The sequence below is a fragment of the Danio aesculapii genome, chromosome 4 (genome assembly GCF_903798145.1).
Source record: "Danio aesculapii chromosome 4, fDanAes4.1, whole genome shotgun sequence".
Classification (NCBI taxonomy): Eukaryota; Metazoa; Chordata; class Actinopteri; order Cypriniformes; family Danionidae; genus Danio; species Danio aesculapii.
This window is the reverse complement of record NC_079438.1, coordinates 31,317,000-31,343,874: the sequence shown is the minus strand read 5'-3', so window position 1 is coordinate 31,343,874 and position 26,875 is coordinate 31,317,000. Positions and strand designations below refer to the sequence as shown.

Below are 26,875 nucleotides of genomic sequence, written 5' to 3'. Positions count from 1 at the left end.
AGATGGTTTTGGAAGGTCTTCTTTTGTTACATGCTGTTTAAATATTGTCAATAAAAAGTGATTTATTAATATAAATTCTTACATACAGCGCATGTGAATTGTGATTTTGCTGCTACTGAAATAATTTCTTTGATCTTTCATCTATCCTATTCAAATGATAAGTTATCAATGTTAAAAAAACCAATCATTAAACAAGTCAACAAATGTTCAAATCATATATATTTAGTATTTATTTACACATTTTTTTCTATTTACATATCTTTGAAAACATGACAACTCTGTACACAGCTATTTAATTCAAAACATCTCATTCACACCTCTTTAAAAATCCATTCTGACGATTCTGAAGATTGAAGTCAAGAAGCTTTATATCCAGAAAACCTCCCAGCAGCCCACATATCTCATACTGAAACTCTGTTATCCAGGCACTGAATGTCAGTTACAGTAAATTCTTTCAATTCTGTGGCCAATCAAATAGCCGAAGGAGAGTGGTAGAGTTGCTGAATTCACTGTTTACGCTGAAGTGAATGTTGTAAAGGCAAATATTTTGCTTTGCCCCATCCTAAATGATCATGAGTTTAAAATAAATATCTGTGATGTCATTAATCTCTAAAGTTAGGCACAACTTAACAGGTTCATGTAAACAGTATATAAAAAAAGACAAATGAATTTAAAAAAGCTGATTTATAGAATATATCTTGTAGAAAAAGAAGGAAAATAGACTTATCAAGTGCAGTTTCACTTATATTTAGTTGTAAGAACTGGCACACAAATTTAAAAGCCTGATGACATGATTGAAGCAGTGCACAATTCAAATACTGACAAAATGTCAAAAGTCAGAAGCTGATTTCCCCAAACACGTCTATTAATGACAGAATTATACAGTCAGTATGGATTGTTATATCAATATCAAAATGGGATGTCAAAATGAGAGTAACACAGACGGCAAAAAATTGAAGCAGTTCTCCGGTTAGCGTCTCCAGCTGCCTTCATTGACTGAACCTGTGCCTCACAAAAACACAAGCAGACCAAAAATAAGGCAAATTTTACTGACTCCATCTCAAAGCCTCATTGGGCAATGTTCTAATATAGAAACCCTACGAATCCTGGCCGCTTCCTGAGGTAGACCAAAGTTACAATAAATGTTCGTAGGCGCCGTTCAAGCCAAACAGCCTTAACGCGAATGCTTATAAACCATGCTTTCCCAGTAATGTCTGATTATTGCCTTGAATTAATTGGCCAAGCATCCGTTCTGTTGTCTCATCCTAGTATAGTGGAATCTTGCCGTCTAAATGAACGTTTCCGCAGATTCAGTGCATAGAGAGGGGAGAAAAAAAAACAATCTATTGTGATTAAATTCCAAATGAAAAAACGAAGATTAGTGTCCTTCGAGAGCGCAGGTTGACCATGGCATTTGGAGTGCTGATATTAATAGAAATGCGGAAAAAATCCAGGATCAGTTGCAGACCACTGTACACATACCCTCTCCCCTAAAAAACAAACAAAAATAACTTTCACGGTGTCTGTTCAGTATCACACCTTAGAGGTCAGTAGGGGTCGTCATATTTAATAGTTGTGCTGGACCAGGCCTCATCTTTTGTAATGGTTAGGGGCATCAGCAAAGGCAAACTTCAGCCGGTATGCTTCAGCCAGGAGAACGCTAACTTCCTCATTTCCCCAGTGCATCGTAGGTAAGTTCTGGAGCAGAATCATCAGACCCTGTGGAGGATAAAGAGATTTCATTGAAAAGGACATACACAATGATACCAATTGCAACTAGTAGATGGGTAGTCCAAACAATTAACAGTCTAATGCTGACTTAACACCAAACATGAAGTGAATAAACGCATCGTTTCACTCGTTGAATGTATTTCATGTCAGTTTTCCACTCTAGCTGAAATGATTGAACTTGCACGAAAGATGTGATTGGGGCAAATATTGCGCATTCACCCAGCATGGACTTACTCGCATGAATAATTCAATTAATGTATGATGTGAAGTCAGCATTAGGGTGTGTTCACACTTGTTTGGCTCTCTTGATCTGAACCAAAAAGAAAATTATTCATTTAGTCCTGGCTTGCTTCATTTTCCCACTATTATTTTTAAGAACAAAACTTTATAGGCACCAACACTTGGGTGGCAATATTCACACTTCAATTGACCCGCTAAGAAACAGCAGATCACTCAAGAATTAGTTTTAATCAAATGTGGCAAATGTAAACACTAAGGAAGCATACAGTGACAGGCTAGATCACAATCAGTGAGCATGTATGCTTTTTTTCTTCTTCTATTTTTTCTTCCCAGGTTCTCCTGGTTGCAATTCCCGAATTTTTATTGCCAATCTTGGTCACACTTTATTTTGATGGTCCATTTGTTGAATTTAAGTTAAATAGCATCTACATTCCAACTAATCCTCATCAGATTATAAGTAGACTGTTAGGTTGGGGTTAGGGTTAGGTTTAGGGTTAGTATAAGTTGACATGTACTTGCAAAGTTTCTTATAGTCAGTTATATGTCTGTTGAAGGATCATATCAACAGATATTAAGCAGACAGTCTACTAATACTCAAATGGAACATCAAAATAAAATGTTACACCAATCTTAAGCCAATTGTAATGGTTTGTTTTGGTTCAATTTTGAATTTCCCCATCCATCGCAGAGCCCGGGGGACCAGAGTGCGTGCTCCAGCTTGGTCATCCATGTATGTTTCTTAGTGACATATCATATACAACAAAAATGCGTGTTTTATTGATATATCAACAGTTCAGAATCATGTCCAGTTTAGTTTGATGCAGAGTATGTTAAAAACTGGTCGACCAATGAGGTTGGTGTCTTGAGCTACTGAATTTAATGATAACCTGTCTTGGTGGCAAACAAAGCACAAAAGAGTCTAGTCGAGCACACAGGAATTGCAGATCAAATAGGATTTGATGGTGAGTCTAAATTCACTTAAATTTCTTTCATGACTTGTCACTTTTTCCTACAAACTTTTTAGCAGGTGTTTGTGTGCTGTACTGGAGGAGGTTAAGTAGAAGCTGAAAGCTTAGTCAATTATCACACAAGGAAAAAGCACAATGATGACTTGACTTTCTCTGTAGAATAAGTGTCTGAAGCATAAAGTTGCACAGCGTCACCTTGTGTACTGGGGTATTTGGGTTTTTCACAAAGTGCCATTTAATGTCGGAGTGATTTTGCATGTTCACTTGACTCATCGCCAGTGAAAATCACTTGGGAATAAAAAACATTCACAATAAGTTTGTAAAATGTGCATAAGCCTTTAGAATGCTTGAGAACTGGGGTTAGGCAACTTTGGGACACTCAATATCTACATTCCTGCAAAGTTTGGCTTCAACTGTGATAAACTTCATAACTAGCTAACCAAGGTTATCAAGACAGCAAATATAAGCTTCATTTGGACTGGGGATCAGCAGAAGACGAAGAATATTTTTATTTTCTAAAGCTATGTAACGACACATTTATTTAGGGGAGTGGAAGGCCATTTTAATCTGCCCTTATAGGTCTTTAAAAACATGTAATATGTTGGTCACATTTTATTTTGATGGTCCATTTGTTAAATTAAGTTACATTGCATCCAACTAATTCTCATTAGATTATAAGTAGACTGTTAGGTTGGGGTTAGGGTTAGGTTTAGGGTTAGTATAAGTTGAAATGTACTTGCAAAGTTTCCTATAGCCACTTAAATGTCTGTTGAAGGAGTAGTATCAACAGATATTAAGCAGACTCTCTACTAATACTTAAATGGACCATCAAAATAAAGTGTTACCAATGTGTTAAGGCAAAGGGGTCATAAAGGAGCATGGGAGAGGACTTGGGGGAACAATGCAAAAGCATCTGAGTAAATACAGCGAGAAAAGTATAAAATGTACACAACATATGTTGAGACTGTTGTGCATGTCTGAAAAGACACATACTGTATGGGAGAGAATGGTTCAGTTTAGATGTTTGAAAACATAAACACTAGTCGGGATTGTTAAGAACAAGTAAAAACTGTTAACAATATATTAGATCTGTAGATTATAAGGTCGAAAAGGAAGAGGGGGCTTTAAATTGGGGTCATAAAGGAGTAGGAACTGGGAGAGGGCTGGTGAACCAGAAAACGGCTGTGAAAACACTAAAGTGAGAGGAAGCAAGGATGAAGTGTACAGCACATTTGATGGGACTTCAGATTGTCCTGGGGAAACACTATAGATGGGTGTACTCTGGACATCCTGGCTTTATTTAAATATTCAATAAATTATATTCTTCTGATATTCATAACCTCCAGACTGAGTTTGAATAAAGGACTGACCAGAAATTATCACAAAGAGTGAACTTTAAAGGCCAAAGCTGCCCAATGCTACTTTTAAATCGTTGTACTCTGATCAGATGCATTTCTCAGCAAGTTCACCAAACAATCAGAGATTTTTGTTTGAACAAAATATGACAAATTTGAAAAATATTCCAATAAGTCAGTGTTTTTTTAGTTTTGTGTTCAAAGATCAGTGCCAATCCCAATTAATCACAAAATAATCATGGCTTATTAAGGATGGGATGCACCAAACTTATTGTCAGGTTAACAGCGAAGTGAATTAGTCAGATTCAGCATGTAGAAGCAGTGTTTGCTGTCGCTGAAAGGGAGTGCTCTTATTGGTTGGTTCTGAATCAGAGCATGAGAACAAAAAACTGAAGGGATGGACAAGGCAAATAACGCAAGTCAGGAGGGAAGCTGGAAACTATTTGTAAACATAATAAGTTATTAGATTATCAGACATATTTGCACAGCCAAATGTCTCCGCATTGTTTTGTTTTACGGTTTTTATGTGTGCCTCACAAGTTCCGGTTTCCCTTTGTGCAATAGGAAAACAGACTACTGTACTCAGAGGTTGCGGAAATATATATCCTCTTATGCAGAAGCAGAACACATGCTCTGTTTTCAGTCGTCCATTTTGTGTTTCCACGCACAGCTTTTTGGTCCAGACGTATCCAACAACACAGTTGGTTTTTGCCTGCAGTAATTAGGTGTCGGCTTGGTGTGTTTTGGGCTTTAGGCATACTAGAAGCATCCAGGTGCTGAAGCATGTAGTAGTTAAACTCTGTGGCTTAAAGTTGCTTTAAATGTGAACGGGGCTTATCTGGCTAGTCAGCTATTGGCAGACATTTGAGCATCCTAACACGCACACAGTGCACCAAGAGTGTTTCCTAAGTAAACCGTATGGATTCACTTTGCTGGAAGGAGTTTTTCTTGGTGTTTAGCAGACAAGGCAAGGCATCGCTCTGCAGAGTTATTTATTTTTCTTTAGCCGGGTCAAGCCATGCTATCACAAAACACCGCCGCCGTTCTCCTCTAAATTATTATAACTTTCAATCACGGATTCCTCAGCTGCTCAATCTTAAGTGTAGGGTGAAGAGAGTGAGCTGCCCGTCAAGCTGTGTGTTTCTCTTCTCGCTCGGCGCGGTCAGGACCTCGCCGGTGGAAGCCCATTTCTCTTAGGTATAGAAGGCCAAGTCTAATTCACTCAAGGCGGCGTCAGGCGGCTCCAGCAGGCCTCAGAGTCAATGACTGCATTAGAGCGGCTTAGAGCCTCAATCTCCCAGCCTAATTCACCTATCCTGCTGGCCCTGATGAAGGAGAATGAGAACGCTTAATACTCCATCACAGCAGGGTACAAGGGGGATGGATGGAGGTGAGAGCGGGAGAAAAGAAGGGTACAGGGGAAAAAAAGCAATAATGTATCTTACAATAAAGAGAATGCCAAAGTTTCACAAATATTTGCTAGTTAAATGACCAAATTGTCACATTATTACTTTTTCTAAATCAGCTTACTTGAATGGGGATGTTCATAAGACTGTCATGACTCCTTAATAAACATGATACACATCATGAATATTTTATGCATGCGTATGAGAAACATGTGCATTATGTGCTCTATGATGTATTTTTAAATGTAAATATGCCACTGTTTGTCTTTGTAACAAATACATCATAACCTTTCTCAAGACAACTTGATATTATCAAACAGCATAAATTGTCATAAATCTGTCATAAACATGACTGTCATGAGGCCATTATAATTGTGTCGAATTTTTTATGATCACTTTTTTATTCAGTGGAACACTAAATTTGCCATTAAGAATTCTCATTTAAAGTATCAATACCTCGTCAAACTATTTTAAAAGCGTCATTAATATTTAAAATGACATTTTAATAACAAATACAATTATTAGTTGAGGTAAATAAAAAAGATTTATGATGCTGTAATACAATTCATGGCACAATTATAATGGCCACATGACAGTCATGTTCATGACAGATTTATGACAGGTTGTCTTGATATTGTCCTGACAAAAACAGGTTATTATTATTTATGTCAAGTTAATAATTGAGACATAACTGATAGAATGATACTTAGGATGCTTTCACATCTGTGGTTTGGTTCGTTTGGTCTGGACCAAGGGCAACAAATGATACATTGTAGCATTTTTCTGCTGTTTTTGGGTCCTTTTCACACCACACTGCTTGCTTTTGTCTGAACCAGTTAAAAAAATAACCAAAATGCAGTCATGTAACAAAATCCACATCACTCATTGGCCAGATGTTACTGAACGTATTTCCTGAACTGCTTTTCAATTGGTCAGAATTAACGTGCGGGAAAATGCCAGTGGAACTTCGCAAGTAAAACAAACCCGCAGACATAAAATGTAGCTGTTTACTATGGAGGGACGACTGCACTGGCTGATTGTATCTCTGGTCACAGTATACTATATAGTTTGCATACATCACTTTAGACAAACTATACATTTTGAGACTGTAGTGTGGTTGCAGCTAGAAAACAATGTTTTGATGCATTGCAAATGGCGAATGCGCATCGAATTCTCTCTATGAGAATTCTCTCTATGTTATGAAACCAAGTATGGGTGGAATCACAATCTGACATGTCTGATATGCAGTGCAGTACAGTACAGTAAACAGAAAAGTTGCAGTCTGTTCAGTTCAGACACAATGAATCCCAAAAACAGTAACACTAAGCGTGAACGTACAGTATGAAGTCGACTGCTGCCGGCTACGCAAGCTTGATTTCCCACGCCACAGCATACCGGAATAAGGCAGAATGCAATTTGTGAGCCAATGCAAATGAGTGCTACATTCTGAGTGTTGTCACAATAGGCACTAGGTGAGAAATTAAACTAAACAGTTGTCTCTGGATCTGTCATGAGCACAGAGAATTAGACTACAATTAAAACAGTAGAGTGATAACAATATTGTTTGTATTACAAAAGTGCTCATTAGGCTTTAAATTACCCCTGTATGTGTGATCTGAAGACTTCATAAAGTTGAAAAAAGTGTGTAATTCCCTGTGAAAACATTTGATTGAGGCATTTTTTAAATTGTTACGTTTATTGTGACTATTACAAATAAGAAATACATAATAAGCACCCATTGGGACGGCACAGTGGCTCAGTGGTTAGCACTGTCGCCTCACGACAACAAGGTTGCTGGTTTGAGTCCCGGCTGGGTCAGCTGGCATTTCTGTGTGGAGTTTGAATGTTCTCCCCATGTACGCATGGATTTCCTCCGGCTGCTCTGGTTTCCCCCACAGTCCAAAGACATGCTCTATAGGTGAATTGAATGAACTGTAGTTGAATGTAGTGCGTGTGTGAATGAGTTGGGTAGCAGCTGAAGGGGCGTCTGCACTGTAAAACATATGCTGGAATATTTGGCGGTTCATTCCGCTGTGCCGACCTCTGAAATAGAGACTAATCCAAAGCAAAACGAATGAATGAACAGCCATACATCCTTTTTAATACTAACCAATACTGACTAAATGATTTAACAAACAACATTTATGCTAATAATGTTTTTTAAAAACATAATAATTCATAATCTGGCGTTTTTAATAAGCATGAGTACTGAAAGACAGCATCATATTAGAATCTAACGCATCAACTATATTTAAAATGAAGCCATCCGTGTAACTGTCAAATCAAATCCTAATCAACACAGTCATCGCAGTCTAATAAAGTTTTTCCTCGTCAAATAACTATATTAGAGCACTAATTACCGAGTAATGAATCAAGCCACATAATTGGAAATAAATGAGTGATTTAAAGAATCAACACAGCCAACCAACATGATTGATAGGGGTCTGTTCATTTGCACCACATTTAGAGACTAGGAGACTTTCTTTCTTGAGTATGTAAACATTTTTCTTCAATGTTTGTTCAAACTACTTATATAAAATGAGCTAACACAAGATAACTCTTGAGTTTTTTTTTGCGACAACTTAATTATTTTATATTCAATCCATCTAAATTTGTACAAATTAATAAGTTAATTTAATTCCTTGATGTTTTCACAACACAAATCGATTATGTGGAACCCAGGGTAATGTTAGAAGCATAGAAAATGATCACTTTTTAAAATCATTAACAATTACATGTCATTAACATATTAAATCAACAATATTAGTTATATAAGATACGCATTAAACCACATCCTGCTGCACACATGGCCTAGCCTGGGGATCTGTAATCTCAAGAGTAAAATGTAATGAAGATGATGTGCCAAAAATGGGATTCCAGAAGCGATGCTAAAGGGAATGACTTTGATAACTAAGTAATGTTCTTAAAGTTCTGCACTCGCACTCAAGAACGCAGTAAAATCAGTTGAAGAGTTTTGGAGTTGGACATTTCCTTACACAGCCTCCACAGTGCAGTACGCATGGCAGTCCAACAGCTAATAGAAGATGAAATCTTTCTTTAAATGTCAACAGATCCTTCAGAAGCTCGGATTTGTCGGCAATCATTTTTTGCGAAGCACCCATGTTCTCCTTGAATTCAAGTAGTGGTTTAATAACGAAGAGCAAAAGTAAAACTTTGAAGGTGAGTAATATCCTTGGAAATGATTATAAGATCATGTAGGAGTTAGTTCAAGAGCTTTAGTCTTTGAAGAGTAATTCACTCAAGCAATTGTATTTGAAAAAATTATCTGTCTTAAACGGAAACGCACCAAATCACTGATGTGTACGCAAAACAGTTAAACAGTTGTCGACTGAAACTTAAAAGCAAACCATCCGTGTAACAGCCAAATCTCCTAATTAACTTGGTCATCGCAGTCTACTTTTCGACAAATAACTAGATTAGGACTCTAATTACTCGTAATGAGCAAAGCCAAATAATTGGATACAAATGAAGTATCTAATGATCTACACAGCCCACTAGCGTAATTGATGCAGGACTGTTAATTTTTGTTGCATTGAGGGACTTTCTCTCTGGAGCATGTAGATGGATGGTACACCATTAGTTACGAGAGCCATTGCCAGCAGTGATCATTACGCTCTATATGAAATTAAATTTACAACCCTTTGTTTTTTTCCCTCCATGATGTGAAGTATTTGTGATGGTCAAATTAATCATATTACGGAGGAACATATTATTATTGAAGAGAGAACAATGAAAGCATGATCATGTAGACCTGATCTATGTAGCATATATTGTAAGAAATAATTTATAACAACATTTTCATACATAAAAACAGCAAAAATGTATACTAACAGCCAGACAGAAACTGTGGTTATTTTCCAAAATATTTATATATTTATATATATATATATATATATATATATATATATATATATATATATATATATATATATATATATATATATATATATATATATATATATATATACACACTGAAGTTTTTTTTCTTTCCATTTGGCGTGCGTTATTAAATTCCATAACACTCTCACCAGTCCTTACTACTTACTTGCGTCTAATACCCCAGTTTGTCACAGGGGCTTTAATGAAATGTTCATGAGTTAAAGTGAAACTGCCGAACTGCAGTTAAAGTCAGGTATCCTGCTGATTTGATTCAGAAGGGCACTTTTTGTCAGATGGCTCACCGGTCAGGTATACATCCGCGCTAAAATATCAAGGTTAAAGTCATCATAGCTTGCATAGAATAGACCCAGCTCTCAACCCAACTTAGAGAATAGATTAATGGCGATATATTTTTTTTATCCCTTATATATATTTTTTTACCTTAAAATGGCTTTTAAAAAATTAAAACTGCTTTTATTCTAGCCTAAATAAAACAAATACGACTTTCTCCAGAAAAAAAAAATAATAATAATATATATATATATATATATATATATATATATATATAAAAACTCAAACAGGAAAGCGCAGAAGAGTCGGATGATGGTGTCTGCCAATTCAGAAGCATATATAGACAAGAAGCATTGATATTAAAGAAAAACAGGACATCGGTAATATGGGAATATTACGATTTCAAAGTCACAAAATATTAAAGGTATGTGCGCCATCTGTAGTGACTGAGTGTACTGTACTATAAAAATACAATTTGTCACTTTCTTAGGACAGTTATTTACAGATGCATTAGTTGCAGAATTTTAAAGCAGTTTAATGATTTAAATACTTCTTATTGGATATTACATCATTCCATGTGACTATACGCATGACTGTATGGAGAGCTTACTACCTACTAACTATGGTTTACTTTAACCACGGCGAACAAATTTAGTAACAAAGCCCCTAGTGTGGACTTTACCTTCCAGTTTAAGAAAGAACTTACGAACAGCTGGTGAAACTCCCAGGAGATAGCTAATGCCAAAACGCACTACCTCGCTAAAGACACTGTGTCTTTTAATGTAATTTTGGAGTACCACACCTGTATGTTTAATGTCATATTTTGTGTAGCATCCCCAAATAGCACAGCCCTAATAAATACATTCATTCATTCATTTTCTTTTCGGCTTAGTCCCTTTATTAATTCGGGGTTGCCGCAGTAGAATGAACCGCCAACTGATCCAGCATGTTTTACGCAGCGGATGCCCTTCCAGCCGCAACCCATCTCTGGGAAACATCCATACACACCCCCTACGGACAATTTAGCCTTTTCAATTCACCTGTACAGCATTTCTTTGGACTGTGGGGGAAACCCACCCGAACACAGGGAGAACATGCAAACTCCACACAGAAACGCCAACTGACCCAGCCGAGGCTCAAACCAGTGACCTTCTTGCAGTGAGGCGACAGCACTACCTACTGCGCCACTGCATCGCCCCTATATATATATGGAAAAATATTTTGAAAATATAGTAACTAGTAACTTAATAAAAAGGAACAATTTTTGAACATTATTTAAGGCTTACATTGCAAATCCAAACAGAACCATTTGTTTGGTAGTCTCTCATATAATTCATCTACTAAAAGACAGGAAAGATTACTTTAAAATCTGTATTGTACATAAATCATATAAAAATTTGCATAATATTCAACAACTTTACTAGAATTGCAATGAAAACGGACTAAATATATATTTACACACATTTACATAAGTAAATAATCATAAATAAAGTTTTGATTTAATAAATTTCTTCATGGAACGTGAAATTTACTTAATATTTAATGATGCTTGGCAAAACAACTGTTTTTAAATGTGCTTTGTAAATAAAAATGATGAGTGGACAAAAAATAAAAAATTAATTGATAATTTTGACTACAATGTTTTTATTTTTTATTATTTTATACAAATGTACTTATGCAACCTAAAATTGGTTTAGAGGTCCACGGTCAAACATAAATATATTTAATAAAGTGTATAATAGCACACAATATAGTGTAGTTGACTGAACTTATACTAGTAATTGGTTTCAACATTTGTCAAAAATGGTTTTAAGACACTTTCTGTATTTACAGTACATATCCCTATTTAAGTTTCAAAAGTAGAGTAAGTTATCGCTTCTGTGGAATAATCAATGTCTCATAAGATCAGAGTTTCAGTTCATTTTGACCTTAAGATAAGTTTTCCCTGCAGATGTTTTTAAAGTTTAAGTTGTTTGATAAAAATTAAACTCTTTGCTTGAAACATTAAGAATCTGCTTGGTGCTGTTACATTGCAAAACCAAGAGCTGGGTAGTACTCTGAGAATCACCCTTGGATCTGCTTTGAAAATAGAACAGAATATTTATTTGGAAATAAAGCCTCTTGCGAAGTGACTTGCATAGAATTTCCAACAGGAACAGTCCCTCTGGAGTACCCTGGGGTTAAGAGCCTTGCTCTAGGGCTCGATGATAATGGTGGATCCTGGCAATTCCCAGGTTCACAAATAATCCCTTTGCATTAGTAGCCTGAAACTTCCAAGCTAACGCTAAGACAGCCTTTAACACGATTCCAAAGTTGTCCCATATGCATATATTACAAGATGTTTGACAACAATAAGCTGAAATCAGTTCAGGGTGTTCCACTGGACATCAGTTTTATACTGTACAGCAAGGGTATTCAACCGAATAAGTGTCCTTACTACAAGCAACATGCAATACAAGGTATATTTTTAATGTTAAAGTGAGTTTTGTCCAAACCATTCGCGATAGTGATGTGCAAAATTTATATTTTATTTTCTATTTCCGCAAAGTCGCACTTTGACAACAGCATAAACTACAAAGACAATTATCACCTCAGGTACAGAATATGTGCTTTATTCGGAGTTAAATGCCATCAATGTGAGTTTGAATACCATTTTACATGAGATTTATTTATCAAAATACTGAAAGCAGGAGCAGATTGTTTACCTCAAAACTTGAAAATTACTAGCAATCGTTTTGAAAATGAAATAATAATAATGATGATAATAATAATCCCTTACATTTATAAAGCGCTTTTCTAGACACTTAAAAGCGCTTTACACAATAGGGGAATCTCCTCATCCACCAAAGTCAGTGACTTACTGCAAACCAACAAAATCAGTGGGCAGCTTATGTAATTTTAATATTGTTAAATTGGCTATGTAATAATTAGATTATAACCCATTTACAGTTTCGTTGTTCAGAGTTCAGAGGCTGGTATTTAAATAAATGGCTTCAGTATTTAAATGTTTCTGTTGTGTCACGTCACCAAATCATTTGTCACTGCAATCTTGTCGCATAATGTGTAGGTAGAACATTGTATAAGATATTTGGTACTCTTTGGATAGTTAGTACTCCAACACACTGGACAAGATGCTGTGTCGCATGCTAAACTTTGTTTTCTATTAGTTGCTGGGTAATGCAGACAGATGCCAGACAAATGCTGCCACAAGTGTGCGTACACCCATAAAAAACATTGTTTAACATTTTTAAAACGTGGCACATCTAGTGTATAACCAACGATATCGCACACTAATTAGTAACTTTCCGATTTAGCGACCAAATCGTAAGAAAACAATCTCATTCGTACAATTTAGTTTACAATTTGCTCATTCCACAATGGTGTTTAGGCTTAGGGGTGGGGTTTGGTGCCACGCCTCCTTTAAAATTATACACTTTTGAACTTGTGTCAAGTCGTACAAATTAGCCGCTAAACTGACAAAATGCAAAATAGTTACGTTTTGTCACGAGATCAGGCTGTTGTGACCCACTTTACATTTGTGTAAATGGCAGATGGTACTCTTAGAAGAAGTAATACTTAATCCAATGAATTCTGACGAAAAATATATGTACTGCTATAAATCCTAGCAGTACGGTAATGCCTTATTAAAACTAGCAGCAACTTTGAAGCAGCCTGTCGCTCTGGCTGGTGATTGAAATTGTAATGTAACTGAAATGTAACTATTTTATGTTTTGCCAATTTAGCGACTAATTCATACGAATTCATATGAGTTCAAAAGTGTATAATTTTTAAAAAGAGGCGTTCGCCCTCCATTGAAATGAAAAGCTAGTCGCTTGTAGTGTGAATGCAGCATGACACTATACCTTAGTACCCTAGTCATAGTATAGTAACAACTTTGTTTATCAACTCTAAATATATGTAGTACACACTATACGAAGAAAACATAAATGACATAAGTTGTGTAATATTATAAGCCTAATGAATTCTTAAATGTTAAAATATAATATTGGCCTATATTCGACGCTGCTCAACAAGTGTTTAATGCTCTGTTTGAGTATAAACGCATATTTGCACAGTTAATTGACTTCTTTGTTCCTCAATGTTTTACTTATTAAGTACAGTATCAATCAAGGACAAGCTAGACCTAGTTACTTTAAAGCTACTAAACCTGTTAATATTATCTTAAATAAAGTCTTATTATGGGCATTGCGGTGGCGTAGTGGGTAGCACAATCGCCTCACAGCAAGAAGGCTATGGGTCAACTGGCATTTCTGAACCATATGTTCTCCCTGCGTTGGTGTGGGTTTCCTCCAGGTGCTCCTGTTTCCCCCACAAGAATTGAATAAGCTAAATTGGCCAACAGTGTATGGGTGATTCCCAGTGTTGGGCTGTGGGTGGAAGGGCATCCACTGTGTAAAACATATGCTGGATAAATTGGTGGTTCATTCCGCTGTGGTGACCCCTTATTAATAAAGGGACTAAGCCGAAAAGAAAAGGAATGAATAAATTCTTATTATGTAAATTGTAATTTGTGGCCTTTCACAGTTTATGTGGTTTTTATGTGACCCCCTTAAACTCTAAACTTGAGTAAATATATATATATAAAAAAAGAATTATATATAAAAACATAATTCGGACAACTTCAAATGTGATTTTTTTTTTTTAAACATTCAGATTCATGATTTTCAAACAGTCTGATCTTGGCCAAATATTGCCCAATCCAAACAAACCATTAATCAATGACAAGCTTATTTATTCCACTTTCAGACGATGCTTAAATCGATATAACTTCAAACGTTTGTATCTCTGTCCGCTTCATGTATCTGAAAGAAAATTAAATAACATAAGCTCTTAGTGTATAGTATAGTTATTTTTATTTTTTTGCTGCGTTGGTGTGCAGAGTGGCTAAGTGGTTAGTACTGTCGCCTCACAGCAATAAAGTCGCTGGTTTGAGTCCTCGCTTGGCCAGTTAACATTTCTGTGTGGAGTTTGCATGTTCTTCCCATGTTAGTGTGGGTTTCCTGCAGGTGGTCCGGTTTCCCCCACAGTCCAAAGACATGCAGTGTAAGTGAATTGAATAAACTAAATTGTACGTAGTGTATGAGTGTGTAAATAAGTGAGTATGGATGTTTCCCAGTACTAAGCTGCAGCTGAAAGGGCATCCGCAGCGTAAAACAGACTAGTTGGCAGTTCATTCTACTGTGGCGACCTCTGAAATAGAAACTAAGCCGAAGGAAAATGAATGAATGTGTTTGTGTTTAAAAATAATCTTAGAATTTCTTTCTCCTACATAGTACCATTGAAATGTCACATTTATTGGGCCTATATGACAATAGTACTAATGTTAATAATACACCAATACTATATCATTAATAGTAGTAGTAGTAACGACAACAACTTTGTATAGCAATAGTAATAAACAGCCATTTTAAAGTCACTAAAATTGCAAACATTTTCTTAAATAAAATTAAATTATGCAAATTGCACCTTACGGGATCAAAAAGTGACAAACATGTGTACAGTAATGCTAGACAAACAGTTTGGAAAAATCACACATGAAAATATGACAAAAAAAAAAAAAAAAAAACAGTGAAGGAATGCAGAAAAAAGAAAAAGCAACTTAAGAAAGATAATGACTTTGACTTAAGGAGGATTTTCTTCAATTGCGGCGTTTATCTTGATGCTCCCCCTAGGCATTTTGACTGTTCTCTTCTGTAGTGTCTTATCTTTGGTGGTGATTGAAATGTGTTTGCTGACTGACAAGAAGAATCTTTTAGGACTGTACTCTAACCTAGCAGCACTCAAGCCAAACACACTGCAAAAAAAAAAAAATCTTATTTCTGGCCAAAATCTTGTTTTAAAAATACTATGCCAGATCAGATTCTAAGATTGTTTCCTTACATTTCCTTTTTCCCTGTATCATTTATTTTATGTTTACGACTTTATTTTAGCTGTAATAAATTGTTGTTTTTGAAGTTTGGCCATTAAAAAGACGCAATAAATCACATTTATTTTTTAGTATAGCTGTAGTAACTTAAATTAAAACTAAATTAAAAACATATTATTTAATTGTTACTTAGTGAGCAAAACATACATTCTGTTATATTTTGTTGCAGTAAAGACCTGTCCACACAAACACGAGTATTTTCAATAAAGTTTTTTTTTTTTTAAACACAGTTTGGCTGTTCGTCTGTGCAAAAACAGTAAACATAACTTGCCAGGGTGAAGATTTTCCGAAACTCCAGGTACAGTGTGCTCATGTGGCCACTAAATGTGGAATTTTTGCTTAACGACATTTTCTTTTTTCTGATTGACCAACATGACTGGGTTCGCTGCAAATACTCTTGCTGATTTTTGCAACAAAAGCAACAACAACAAAAAAATAATAAATAAAAAAAATCTCTTATAATAAAATAAACAAAAGTGTTATAGAGACTCTTAAACTTTACCAATAAAATGTAACAAAGTGTGTGCTTAAGGTAGATCAACATCTGTAAGGTGTAAATAATAATCATACCTCAATCTCAATCAAATCTGAGATTTTAATTAAAGGAACCTACCATCATTATTCAAACACATACTGCAACATTACAAATGATGAAACTAAATGACTACATTACCCCCAATGCTAAAAAATCTTTCAGATGGGGAGCTAGTGGCTGGGATGCACAAGAAAAGAAACCAAAAAGCCACCCTGGTGACATCCGTACATAATTTTTTTATTTACAATATCCTCACTGCTGCTGTACTGCACTCATTTTCACGTGTGTTTTTATTCTGACCTGAGGTGGCAAAGACAAAAAAACTGTTGCGTCTGTTCACATGTTGCGTCTAAAAGCAGGTTAAAAGCGCAAACTCATTGTTTCATTCACCATTTTTGATGCACTTTTTGTGCTCGTGCAACCCTGGCATTTCTCGTAACTAGGCGACCATCAACTGTTTTCTCAGAGGATGACAAACGAACAAACCATTGCTGCGGTTTGCCATCATTTCGTGTGTATAATAATGTGTATATTCCATATTCTAAAGTGGGAAGCAGATTAGTCAGTTGTACTTGCATGAATCGAAGTGCACAACAACATTCTGGAAAAGCTGAGATGTTTTCAACTATGTGCATCTGGAAAATGTGTGCGTCACTCTCTATTTGTGCACTCAAGTTGTGCTACTTGATTGGAAATAACCCTAAGCTTACTGGCATTCCTTCCAGGGCGCTTGCTCAGCAGCCACTTTTTAAAAAAATATATTGCTTCATACCGAAACCTTATACCAGACTTTTTTAACCGTTATTGACAATGGTGTTCAGTCAATAAATATCATTACTATTTTATCGGCCAAGCCCTAGTCTAAGCTTCAGTAAATTTTGAGAAGCAACAAGTAATAATATTGCATTGTAACTACTGTCTACTATCTACTAACTACTGGTCTTATTCACTTACATTGACTTTTCCATGTTAAAAACAACTCGCTATGCTGCTTCATGTTGCAAACGGATATTTTCTTCAAGAGTTTACACTTAGCAGATGATTGGTAATAAAGCATGTTTGGCATACTGTCTGAAGTGAAAACGCTGGTTATTTATAGTGAATCATATCTGATTGCTTCAATATATGGAGCTGATGCAGGACCAGCTGTGATCAATCATAAGCATGTGATCCTCTCAAAATTAGTTTATAAATAAACCACACTTATTATATTGTCCTTCTTTTCATGTATAGTCATGGACACACTTCTTTGTAGAGCATGTAGTTCAATCTTTTTTTGCCATTTACTATTCCTAGTCATTCCTCCCAAGGGCAACTGAATCAGAAGTTTTAAAACAATCACAAAAAGGAGCGCACTTCTGCATTGCAGAATAAGGTCAATAGTTTAAAAACTAATTTTACGGTAATCAGGCTAAATACACTACTTAGAATTTTGTGTTATAATATAATGTAATTCATTTATTCTTTGCTAAGTTTTCTTATTTCAAGAAATCTTCCCAAGAGCAATTATCTTGCAGCACTGGCAGATGATCTGACTTGTTTCTAGTCTGTTTCTTCCTAAAACGTCCATTTACTTCTCCTATTTAGATGGACATTCGGGTGCAGTGTAGATAATCGCAAGACAAAGGGACGCAGACGTTTGGACCTGTAACCCCGGACCAGGATGACATTTCGCTAATGACCATTGCTGGCAAACAACTTCAGCATAGCACAGGCAGATTGCTATATTCACGACGCTGGCAAAAGGGATGTTTGCCATCGAGGATTATGCTGAACGGAGACTTTTAGCCCCTCATCTTCTCGCTGAGCCCTCCTGAATTTGTAGGAATCGATCAGGGGCTCAAGCACAGCGACACAGTCACTCCATCAAACGGCAAAGTCGCAGCTCTGCAGATTCCGAGCGTTTGATCCTCCGCTTTTAAACACTCGTGAGACTAACTGGTAGAGAGGCGGTGATTGATTGCGAGGAACTTTATAAACAGCTTTGTTTATCAAGGCCTCTACGAGAAGCAGCGATATATGTTGAGGTGTTCGGCGTTCGGGTGCAGGGGAAAGGAGCTGAGCTGTAATTACTTCCAGGATATTAAGTCCTCCATGCTTTTCCCTGTCTCTTTTGGGATAAATCGTCGCTGCCTCTCGTTGAGCGAGCTTCCTGCAACAACAGTGACACTCTATCATTAAACTGTATTAAAGCACATTTACAGGCAGGAGGGTTGCTCTTCATTCGAGACCTGCACGTATGACGATTAATCATTAGCGGCGGGTTCTCCTCTAGAAGCTCTGGTGTGGACAAAATTACAAGTTCTCTGATAAATGTGCCAGGTTCTCGATTAATCAGGACCAGTTCATTTCACCTAATCCTTCAATGCAACCGTCCTAATAGAGTCAACACTATAACTCAATAACGAGATGGCAAGGAAAATATCTACGCTGCTATAAATCTCCGCAGATGGCTTTCTTGAAATTGCATGCAAATTCACCTCTGACTAACAGTAATCTTGCACTCTGTAAAAAAACAAAAACACACACAAAGGAGAAAAAAAAATAAAGAAACTAATAATGAACTTACTGAAGCCACCAGGGGGAATCAAAATATGACATTGTCGCTTTGAGTTAATTTCAAGTCAAACCAGGCCCCAAACAAAGCGAAAACTTTCGATCCACAAACAATTAGATAGCGAATCACACTCAATTACAGCTCGCTGTGAACTGTTTCAATCCAATATGCATGTAAAATGGGACGTTAATTAAAAAAGTGCTTGACATTTGCGCTACAGAGCAGCAGCAGCAGGAAGACGACACGGAAAGCAAGATTTCTTCTTGTTCTTGAAACTGCAAAAATGAGGAACTCCCTACGACTGACTGTCTGCTCATTAACAAGTAACTGCCAGCATTTACATTAAAAAGCGCATATACAGTTTTCAGAATGTGAAAAGAAATCAAGCGAAAGGAAGTTTGCACACATTCAAACCTAAACACGTTTTACAACAGGATCGTAGGATGGATTTCAAGAGAACAAATAGCATTAGTTATTGTTACATAGTTTGTGTGGCTTTCAGCGGTCATGCATTTTTCTTGGCATCTGCATCTTAAACCATTATCTTAATATCCTAGACCACAATTGAATAATTTTTGTAGTTGATTTATTTATTTAGATACCCATGTGTGGATCTGAATTAAATCATATTTATGATAATTAGTCATAATATGTCTTATAATTGCTCATTTGATTACACTAGCTAATGTCAACGTGAATAATAATAATAATAATTTCTTATATTTATGTAGCACCTTTATGAACACTCAAAACGCTTTACACATTTTTGGAGAAATCTACAGATCCACCACCAGTACGCAGCATCCACCTGGATGACGTGACGGCAGCCATATTGGACCAGATGCACACCACACACCAGCTGATTGGTGGAGGAGACAGAGTGATGAAGCCTATTATGATTTGGGGATGGTAAGGAGGCCATGATAGACAGAAACCAGTGGGCAAATTTGGCCAGGATGCCAGGGTTAACCCCTACTCTTTATCGAAAGACATCCTGGGATTTTTAACAACCAAAGGGAGTCAGGACCTCGGTTTAACATCTTATCCTGAAAGACGGCACTCACTGAGCAATATAGAGTACCCATCAATATACTGGGGACGTTAGGACCCATACAGACAACAGGTTGAGCGCCCCCTGTTGGTCTCACTAACACCATTTCTGACATCAATAGCTTTCTCATGTGGTCTCCCATCCAGATACTGACCGGGCGCAGCCCTGCTTAGCTACAGTGGGTGACCATGTGAGAGTTGCAGCGAGCTATGAGAACTATGAACATGAACTATAAACAACAATCATTTTCTCACACACTTCCACTTTGTGACTAAACAAAGGGCACCAATGTGAGTGTGTACAGTGAAACCCAAAAATGCAAGATTGAACAAAATTAAAAAATCTTTCTAAATAAAAAAAATTCCTTGGGTTTATTGTCTTGATGCGCCACATTAAAAGCTGACTGACCAATGAGATCGACCTTTTGTTTACATGCCTTGAGCTGCTGAATTTACAGTAAAACAAACATCACTTAGTGGAGGTCAAGCACAAAATGGTCTTGCCGAGAACACAGGAATTGCAGATCAATGCAGAAGGATTCATTCAAACAGGCTGAGTTTCATTTCACTTCATTTAAAATGTCACTTTTTTCTTCACACTTTTGGCCATGAGTTTTTGTGCTGTAGTGGAAGAGGTTATAGTCACCAGGAAATGGAAGATAAGAAGTAGCTTTGTTCCTCTACCATGATGTACAGTATTTAATACTGATATGATCCTGAAATCAGAAAAAAAATCAGTAGGAGGAATATGGTTGTTGCTAACAAAAATAAAAAGATTGACGAACGAATAAAAGCAGAGCAGAAAGGAGACATGGTTATTTTACTTTAAAAAGAAGGGAATTTAAACAGAAGTGGAAAAGCTTATGAACAAGGATATAAATACAAAAGAAAAAAGCATGAGGTTGGCTAATTTTTTCTGTTCAACGAGCGATTGTCAAAAGTGTCAATTTGCAACAAGCGCCATCTAATGTAATGGAGTGATCTCAGATTCATCTTGCCCCAGATGTGGTTTGGACCCAGCAGATCTTAGTCATATGTTCTGGGGATGCCCTAGATTACATACATTTTGGACCGATATTTTTAGATCATTTTTATCTATATGTAATAAAGATATGGATTCTAATCTTTTGACTTCAATTTTTGGTACAGTGCCAGAAGAAATGTACGTGTCAGCTAATCATGTAGAAATCATTGCCTTCCGTTCTTTATTGGCCAGACGCCTGATTCGTCTCAGGTGAAAAAAAAAAAAAAAAAAAAACGCCATCTCACAAACTTTGGATGTTAGAAGTGTTATCACATCTTAAACTCGAGCACCTTAATTACACCATTAAAGGTGCTTAAGTTTGGCAACCTTTTCTATCCTACATTGAACGCTTATTAATATATCCTAAGTGAGAATTTATCCCTAATTTCCTAATTTGTTTTATCTTTTAATATTTATTTATTTTAATTATTTATTTATTTATTTATATTGTTCTTATTCTCCCTTGTTCTTTATGGGGTGTGAGTATGTTTGTAGCCATGTACCATGTTAATATGTTGTTCAATATGTGTGTTAAAAATTGAAGACTTTTGAAAAATCAATACAAATATTTTAATAATAATGGAGTGATCGGACATGTTTATCGCCAGTGAAAATCACTTGGGTGTTAATGTCGAAAAAAACTCGTTAGCAAAAATAGTCCTGGTGTGTTTGAGCCTTTACCTTTTTTGTCTGTTTCACAGTGCATTAATAATGATGAAAATAATATCAGTGTCAGTTAGTACTGTTCATTATTAGGTTGTGTTACCTAATTAACTATTGCTAAAAATTGAAACCTTATACATACAGTAGAGGCTACAGATATTGTGCTGCAGTTGTCATGAGTTTAATTTCTGAAAATGCACATTTCTCGCTGATATACCATTGGTTTTGGTGTTCTGAGATGTTGTGTTGTTCAAGATATGTTTAGAATTATGTAAGGGTTTATGCAAAACACAGGATTTGATGAGTTTAATGTATGCAACTGCCCACACTCAATCATTTCAACATCCATGCAATTTGCACCTTGTTTGTAATGGAACTGTTTATTATGTACTATACGTGAATAATCTGAGCAGCCCTAAGATTTGAAAGCAGGCTAACACTTTTTTTTTGTCACAATTCACACTATTAACAAACAATAAACTAAGACTATTAGCTTAAAAAATGACTAATTAGCTACTTATAAATATTTGGTAAAATAGTAGTTGAATTTAGGTTTAAGGTAGGATTAGGGATGCAGAATATGATCATACTGTATTACTACTAATAAACACTTATTTCTCAACCCTAAAAAGAATTCATGTTTTGTTAATATTCAAATAATTTGTAAGTTAGTTGTAAATCCTGTGAAAAACCTGTTTGAATATAATCATTTTCAACAATTCTGTTTAGTATTAAAAGTAATGCAGACAGGCTTCTATTTCTCAAACCCGTCTGTAACCTGGTACTAAAGTTAATTTGGCACAGTGGATGAAAATATTTTGTGTTCTGCCACTTTAGCACTTGATGAAATGAAGAATCTCACTCGAGAACACAAGTTTAAAGTTGCATTAGCTGAGAAGTTTGAGCGGTAAGCCAATCAGCCACATGCCCCCTAAGAGCCCGCACAACAAATTAAGAGTTTGTCTGCTTGCAGTTATTCACACAGACAGCGAATCCATTTAGTTTCGGCTGTTTGAACCACCTGAGGTGGAACGAGACAAAACATTAGGAGCTGATAGTTGCCGCTTTTTAATTTAGCAGCATAATGAATGTAACAAGCGTGAACCACCCTGCTTCCCCTTAGAGTTCTTTTTTTGCCATTTCTTTTACTTTTATTCATCCAGTCATTTTTAAAAGACAAAAGAGTAGTGAAGATGAAATATTTTTTGCATTTATTAGATTTGTAGAGGAGTTTTTGAATATACCTAGGGCAAAACTAAATATTTTCATTTTCTGAGGTACAAGCAAAGACTATAGAATATACAAGACATGTCACTCGTATAGTATAGAATGGGGAAAAGTTTAACGGTCAATATGGTGAATGAAGCCTCGCCTTCAAGTACAGGAGCCAATCACCGATCGCTATAGTTTGAGAAATCTCAGGGGAAGGGGCTCAAACCTGACATTAATTTCTGCAGATTTCGTGTGAATCAAATGTTTTGAAATCAAACTAAAGAGACAGTTGTTGTTTAGTTTTATTGTTGATTCCAAATATAAAATTTAATTATAAGCTTGCCAAGCAATTTTGGAGAATTTAGTGTTTCCCCATTCAAACAGAATGCTCGGGCATACTGCCCAAGAGGCATTTCAAAGATGGCCGTCGAGTGAAATGACTTGACTTAAACGGACTTAGGTATGCATGAAATTATGCATGAAATAGTATCAGAAATCACAGGGAACAAAATATGTTTGACTTAGTTTTGAAAGATCGGGAAATACTCAGGGGCCCGATGTTGGGCGAGTGAGTGTGCTCGACAAACGACCTATAAAAACGCTCTTCTATCTACTGTATATAACCCCCCCCCCCCCCCCCCTTACTCTAGCACTTACTTCTCCGAGCACTAACAGTTCCTTTGTATAATTATCACTTCTTGTGTGTATTGCCTCTTCCTGTTGAATTGCTGAACGCCTCCTTAATTGTCAACTTGGACAAAAACATCTGCTAAATGACTAAAAGTAAATGTAAAATAGGTGTGAATGAAGGACAGTACTAACCAAAGCATCATCCACATATTATCCATATTCATGTCCAGCAAGCATGGCTCAACACAATTAATATCAAAACTAATGAAGCCAGTATAAAGGTGTTCATCAAACAGAGGGAACAAGCTCATTTCATGGACACAGCAATATAAATATATAACCCCGTTTTAATTAAGCCTCACATTTGTGTATGGTGGACATAATAATTGCACATAACTCCATGTTTTCCGCTTCATGTGCAGTAGAGATAGCTGCGGTCTGCCCTCGGGTCTAGCACAAAGGCGGGTACTTGTGAAGTCAACACTCTTCCAAAGATAGCTGGTATTCGCGCACACACATATTAACTGCTCCTTTGTGATTCAACTAGCTCCCGTTCTGCCGTAAACTCCATTTAAATCAACCCATTAAAACTCCAAAGTGGAAGATTGATTTCTCCGATTCCTCCTTCCATCCACGCATAAAGACGCTATCAGAGCTCACACCCGACTGCGCCTCAGTGGTTAGAGAGACTCTATGGAACGGTAAAAGGATTCAGGCGCAGGTAAGACCGCAAAGCATAATAGCAACAGCATGAACTTGTGTTTATTCAGAGTTGACTTTCTATGTCCTGAAAAACTGATGTCAACACACAAGGCGCATCTACTATCTTTTAAAGGCACCGTCTTCAATGCAAAGCCGTTCCAACGAGTCAGAGAGTAACATTACTAAGATACCTCTGGCTAAAATCAATTGCTGATTCACACATATTTTGAATCCCAGAATACTCTGCAGCAAGAAAACGAAGAAAATATTACATTACTTACTCAGATTTTTGTCATGGCTTACAAAAGATTCTCATAAATTCTGTATTGTTTCTCAACTGTTTATCTTTGGGTTATGGGTTACTATAAATGTATCATCAAAGATGGCGACCAAATTAATTTATTCCATGATTCTGTTGAAATGTTTGATTCTGATTGGCTGGAAGTTGTGCAATAAAACCACTAATGCACAGGTACACTGCATACACAAAATACACTGCAAAAGAAAATATTTTGACTTGTTTCATGATCAAATATCTAAAAATTCTTGAGTCAAGAAGCATATTCTAGACAGGCAAAATATATTGTCTTGTTTTCAAAACAGTAAGTCAAAATTTTAGTGAGTTTTTTTCTTTAAAACAGGCAAATTAATATGTCAATGGGCTAAGCAAAATAATCCTCAAAGCAAAACCATAACATTTGACTTAATTCTGACTTAATAAGACTTAAATGAGACCATTTTTGATTTGTCTAGAAAATGCTTCTTGATTTAAGAATTTTCAGATATTTTGAATAGAAAAAAGACAAAAGCTAATAAAAGAAAAGAAAGAAAATAATTTTTTGGAGTGTATTTCCAGTCAGTTTTGATCACAGTTCAATAAATTTGCTTTCGGAGCCTTCATGGCCAAAACTATTTGTGAAGAGGTACAGTAGCTAACGCATGTTACTATGAGCTATTAGATATGCCCACACTCTTTCTCTGACTCTGCTTGTGACTGATTCAAAAGGGGGAGATCTGAAGTGTCACATCTGATGAATATTTGGATAAATATTGTGCATTTTAACTTGTCTAAATCTTGGCAAAAACTAAACCTAAAAATCCATTTCACATCAAGCGGTTCTTTGCCACCACGTCGTGCATGTAAAATCCTTTCACACATGGAAATCCATTGATATCACATAAATTGTATTTAATTTTATGTTTCTGTTCTGTGTGCTGACAATAGTTTTATGAAAATAAATAGCAATATTCATAAACACTTGACCATGTCAAAAGTTGATGAAGGTGTGCTCATTTATTCACTCAATTTTCGCAACATTCTACTTTACATTATGGTAGATTTAATTTTAATGACTAGATTCCATTTGTATTGCTGCATTAAAGGATGAGAAATGCAGCTAGCTCTCTGCAACTCTCACAAGGTCACCCACTGAAGCTAAGTAGGGCTGTGCTTGGTCAGTACCTGGATGGAAGACCACATTAGTGAGGCCAGAAGAAGGTGCTCAACCTGCAGTCTGTGTGGGTTCTAACACCCCAGTATATTCATGGGGACTCTATACTGATTAGTGAGCGCCATCTTTCAGTTGAGACATTAAACCGAGGTCCTGACTCTATGTGGTCGTTAAAAATCCCAGGATGTCTTTTGAAAAAAGTAGGGGTTTAACCCTGGCATCCTGGCCAAATTTGCCCACTGGTCTGTCCATCATGGCCTCCTCACCATCCCCATATCATAATTGGCTTCATCGCTCTATCTCCTTTCCACCAATCAGCTGGTGTGTGGTGTGCGTTTGGCACGACATGGCTGCCCCCCAATGTATAAACCGCTTTGAGTGTCCAGAAAAGCACTCATTCCTTATAAATGTAACCATTAATGTTAGGAATTATAATTATTAATTTTAAATGCATGTTAATAAAATATACTTGGTAAAATTTAATACTATGGTCATTTTCTATTTAATAAAGTGACTGCTACCAATAAACAGACAAGCAAGCATTTTGAAAATTTAATGCAAACATCAAGCAAAAGCTGCCATTTTTATTGTTCTTTTTCAATTGCTGCAGATTTTTGGCATGTTTTGGGCAGACAGGACAAATTTCTGCCACGTAACGGAGCACCATCTGCATAGTTTTACACTGACAAACATTATAGTATTTGTAAATAGAATGTCTAGTGTGAGCTTTGAACTGACAACAAACGTTTCTAATTTGGTGTGTGATGTGACATTATCTTAATGCATATTCAAAGCCGGTTTGAACTAGGTCACGTGAGATGTTTCACTTGCTAAACTTCTATCACACACACACACTTATTTTTTAAACAGTTGGTTAATTTTTCAAATATTTTTTACAGCAGGCTTTAGGGGTAAAGTCTTGGTTCTCTGTTTCCTTTATATAAATTATAAAAATCAATGGTTCCAGAGATAAAAGAGATGTGTAAATGTGTGTTATTTCAAAGCAAAACAATAAAAGAAATGCAAAAACTGGTCAACTAGTCATTTTAGTCAGATCTGTTTCATTTTTGGTAATAAATCCAGTCGTGACTGAATAAAGTATACATTTTGGTATTCTAGTAGGGATCTGAGACAACGGGGCTCCAAAAAAGTAAAACAAAATCCCATCGATAAAGAGAGTAAATTGGTAATCACAGACAAAAGAGGGATGAGG

General features: G+C 36.2%; 1 protein-coding gene across 3 annotated transcripts in view; it reads right to left on the bottom strand.

The window, feature by feature from the left end:
* Positions 1–206: 206 nt before the first annotated feature.
* tbc1d22a (TBC1 domain family, member 22a) overlaps positions 207–26,875 on the bottom strand; it is a 308,060-nt gene continuing 281,391 nt past the window's right edge. For all 3 annotated transcript variants that reach the window (XM_056455444.1, XM_056455446.1, XM_056455445.1), the window contains one exon: positions 207–1,719. In XM_056455444.1, coding sequence (XP_056311419.1) covers positions 1,591–1,719 — 129 coding nt within the window. In that variant the 3' untranslated portion in view covers positions 207–1,590. The remainder of the gene's footprint in view (positions 1,720–26,875) is intronic.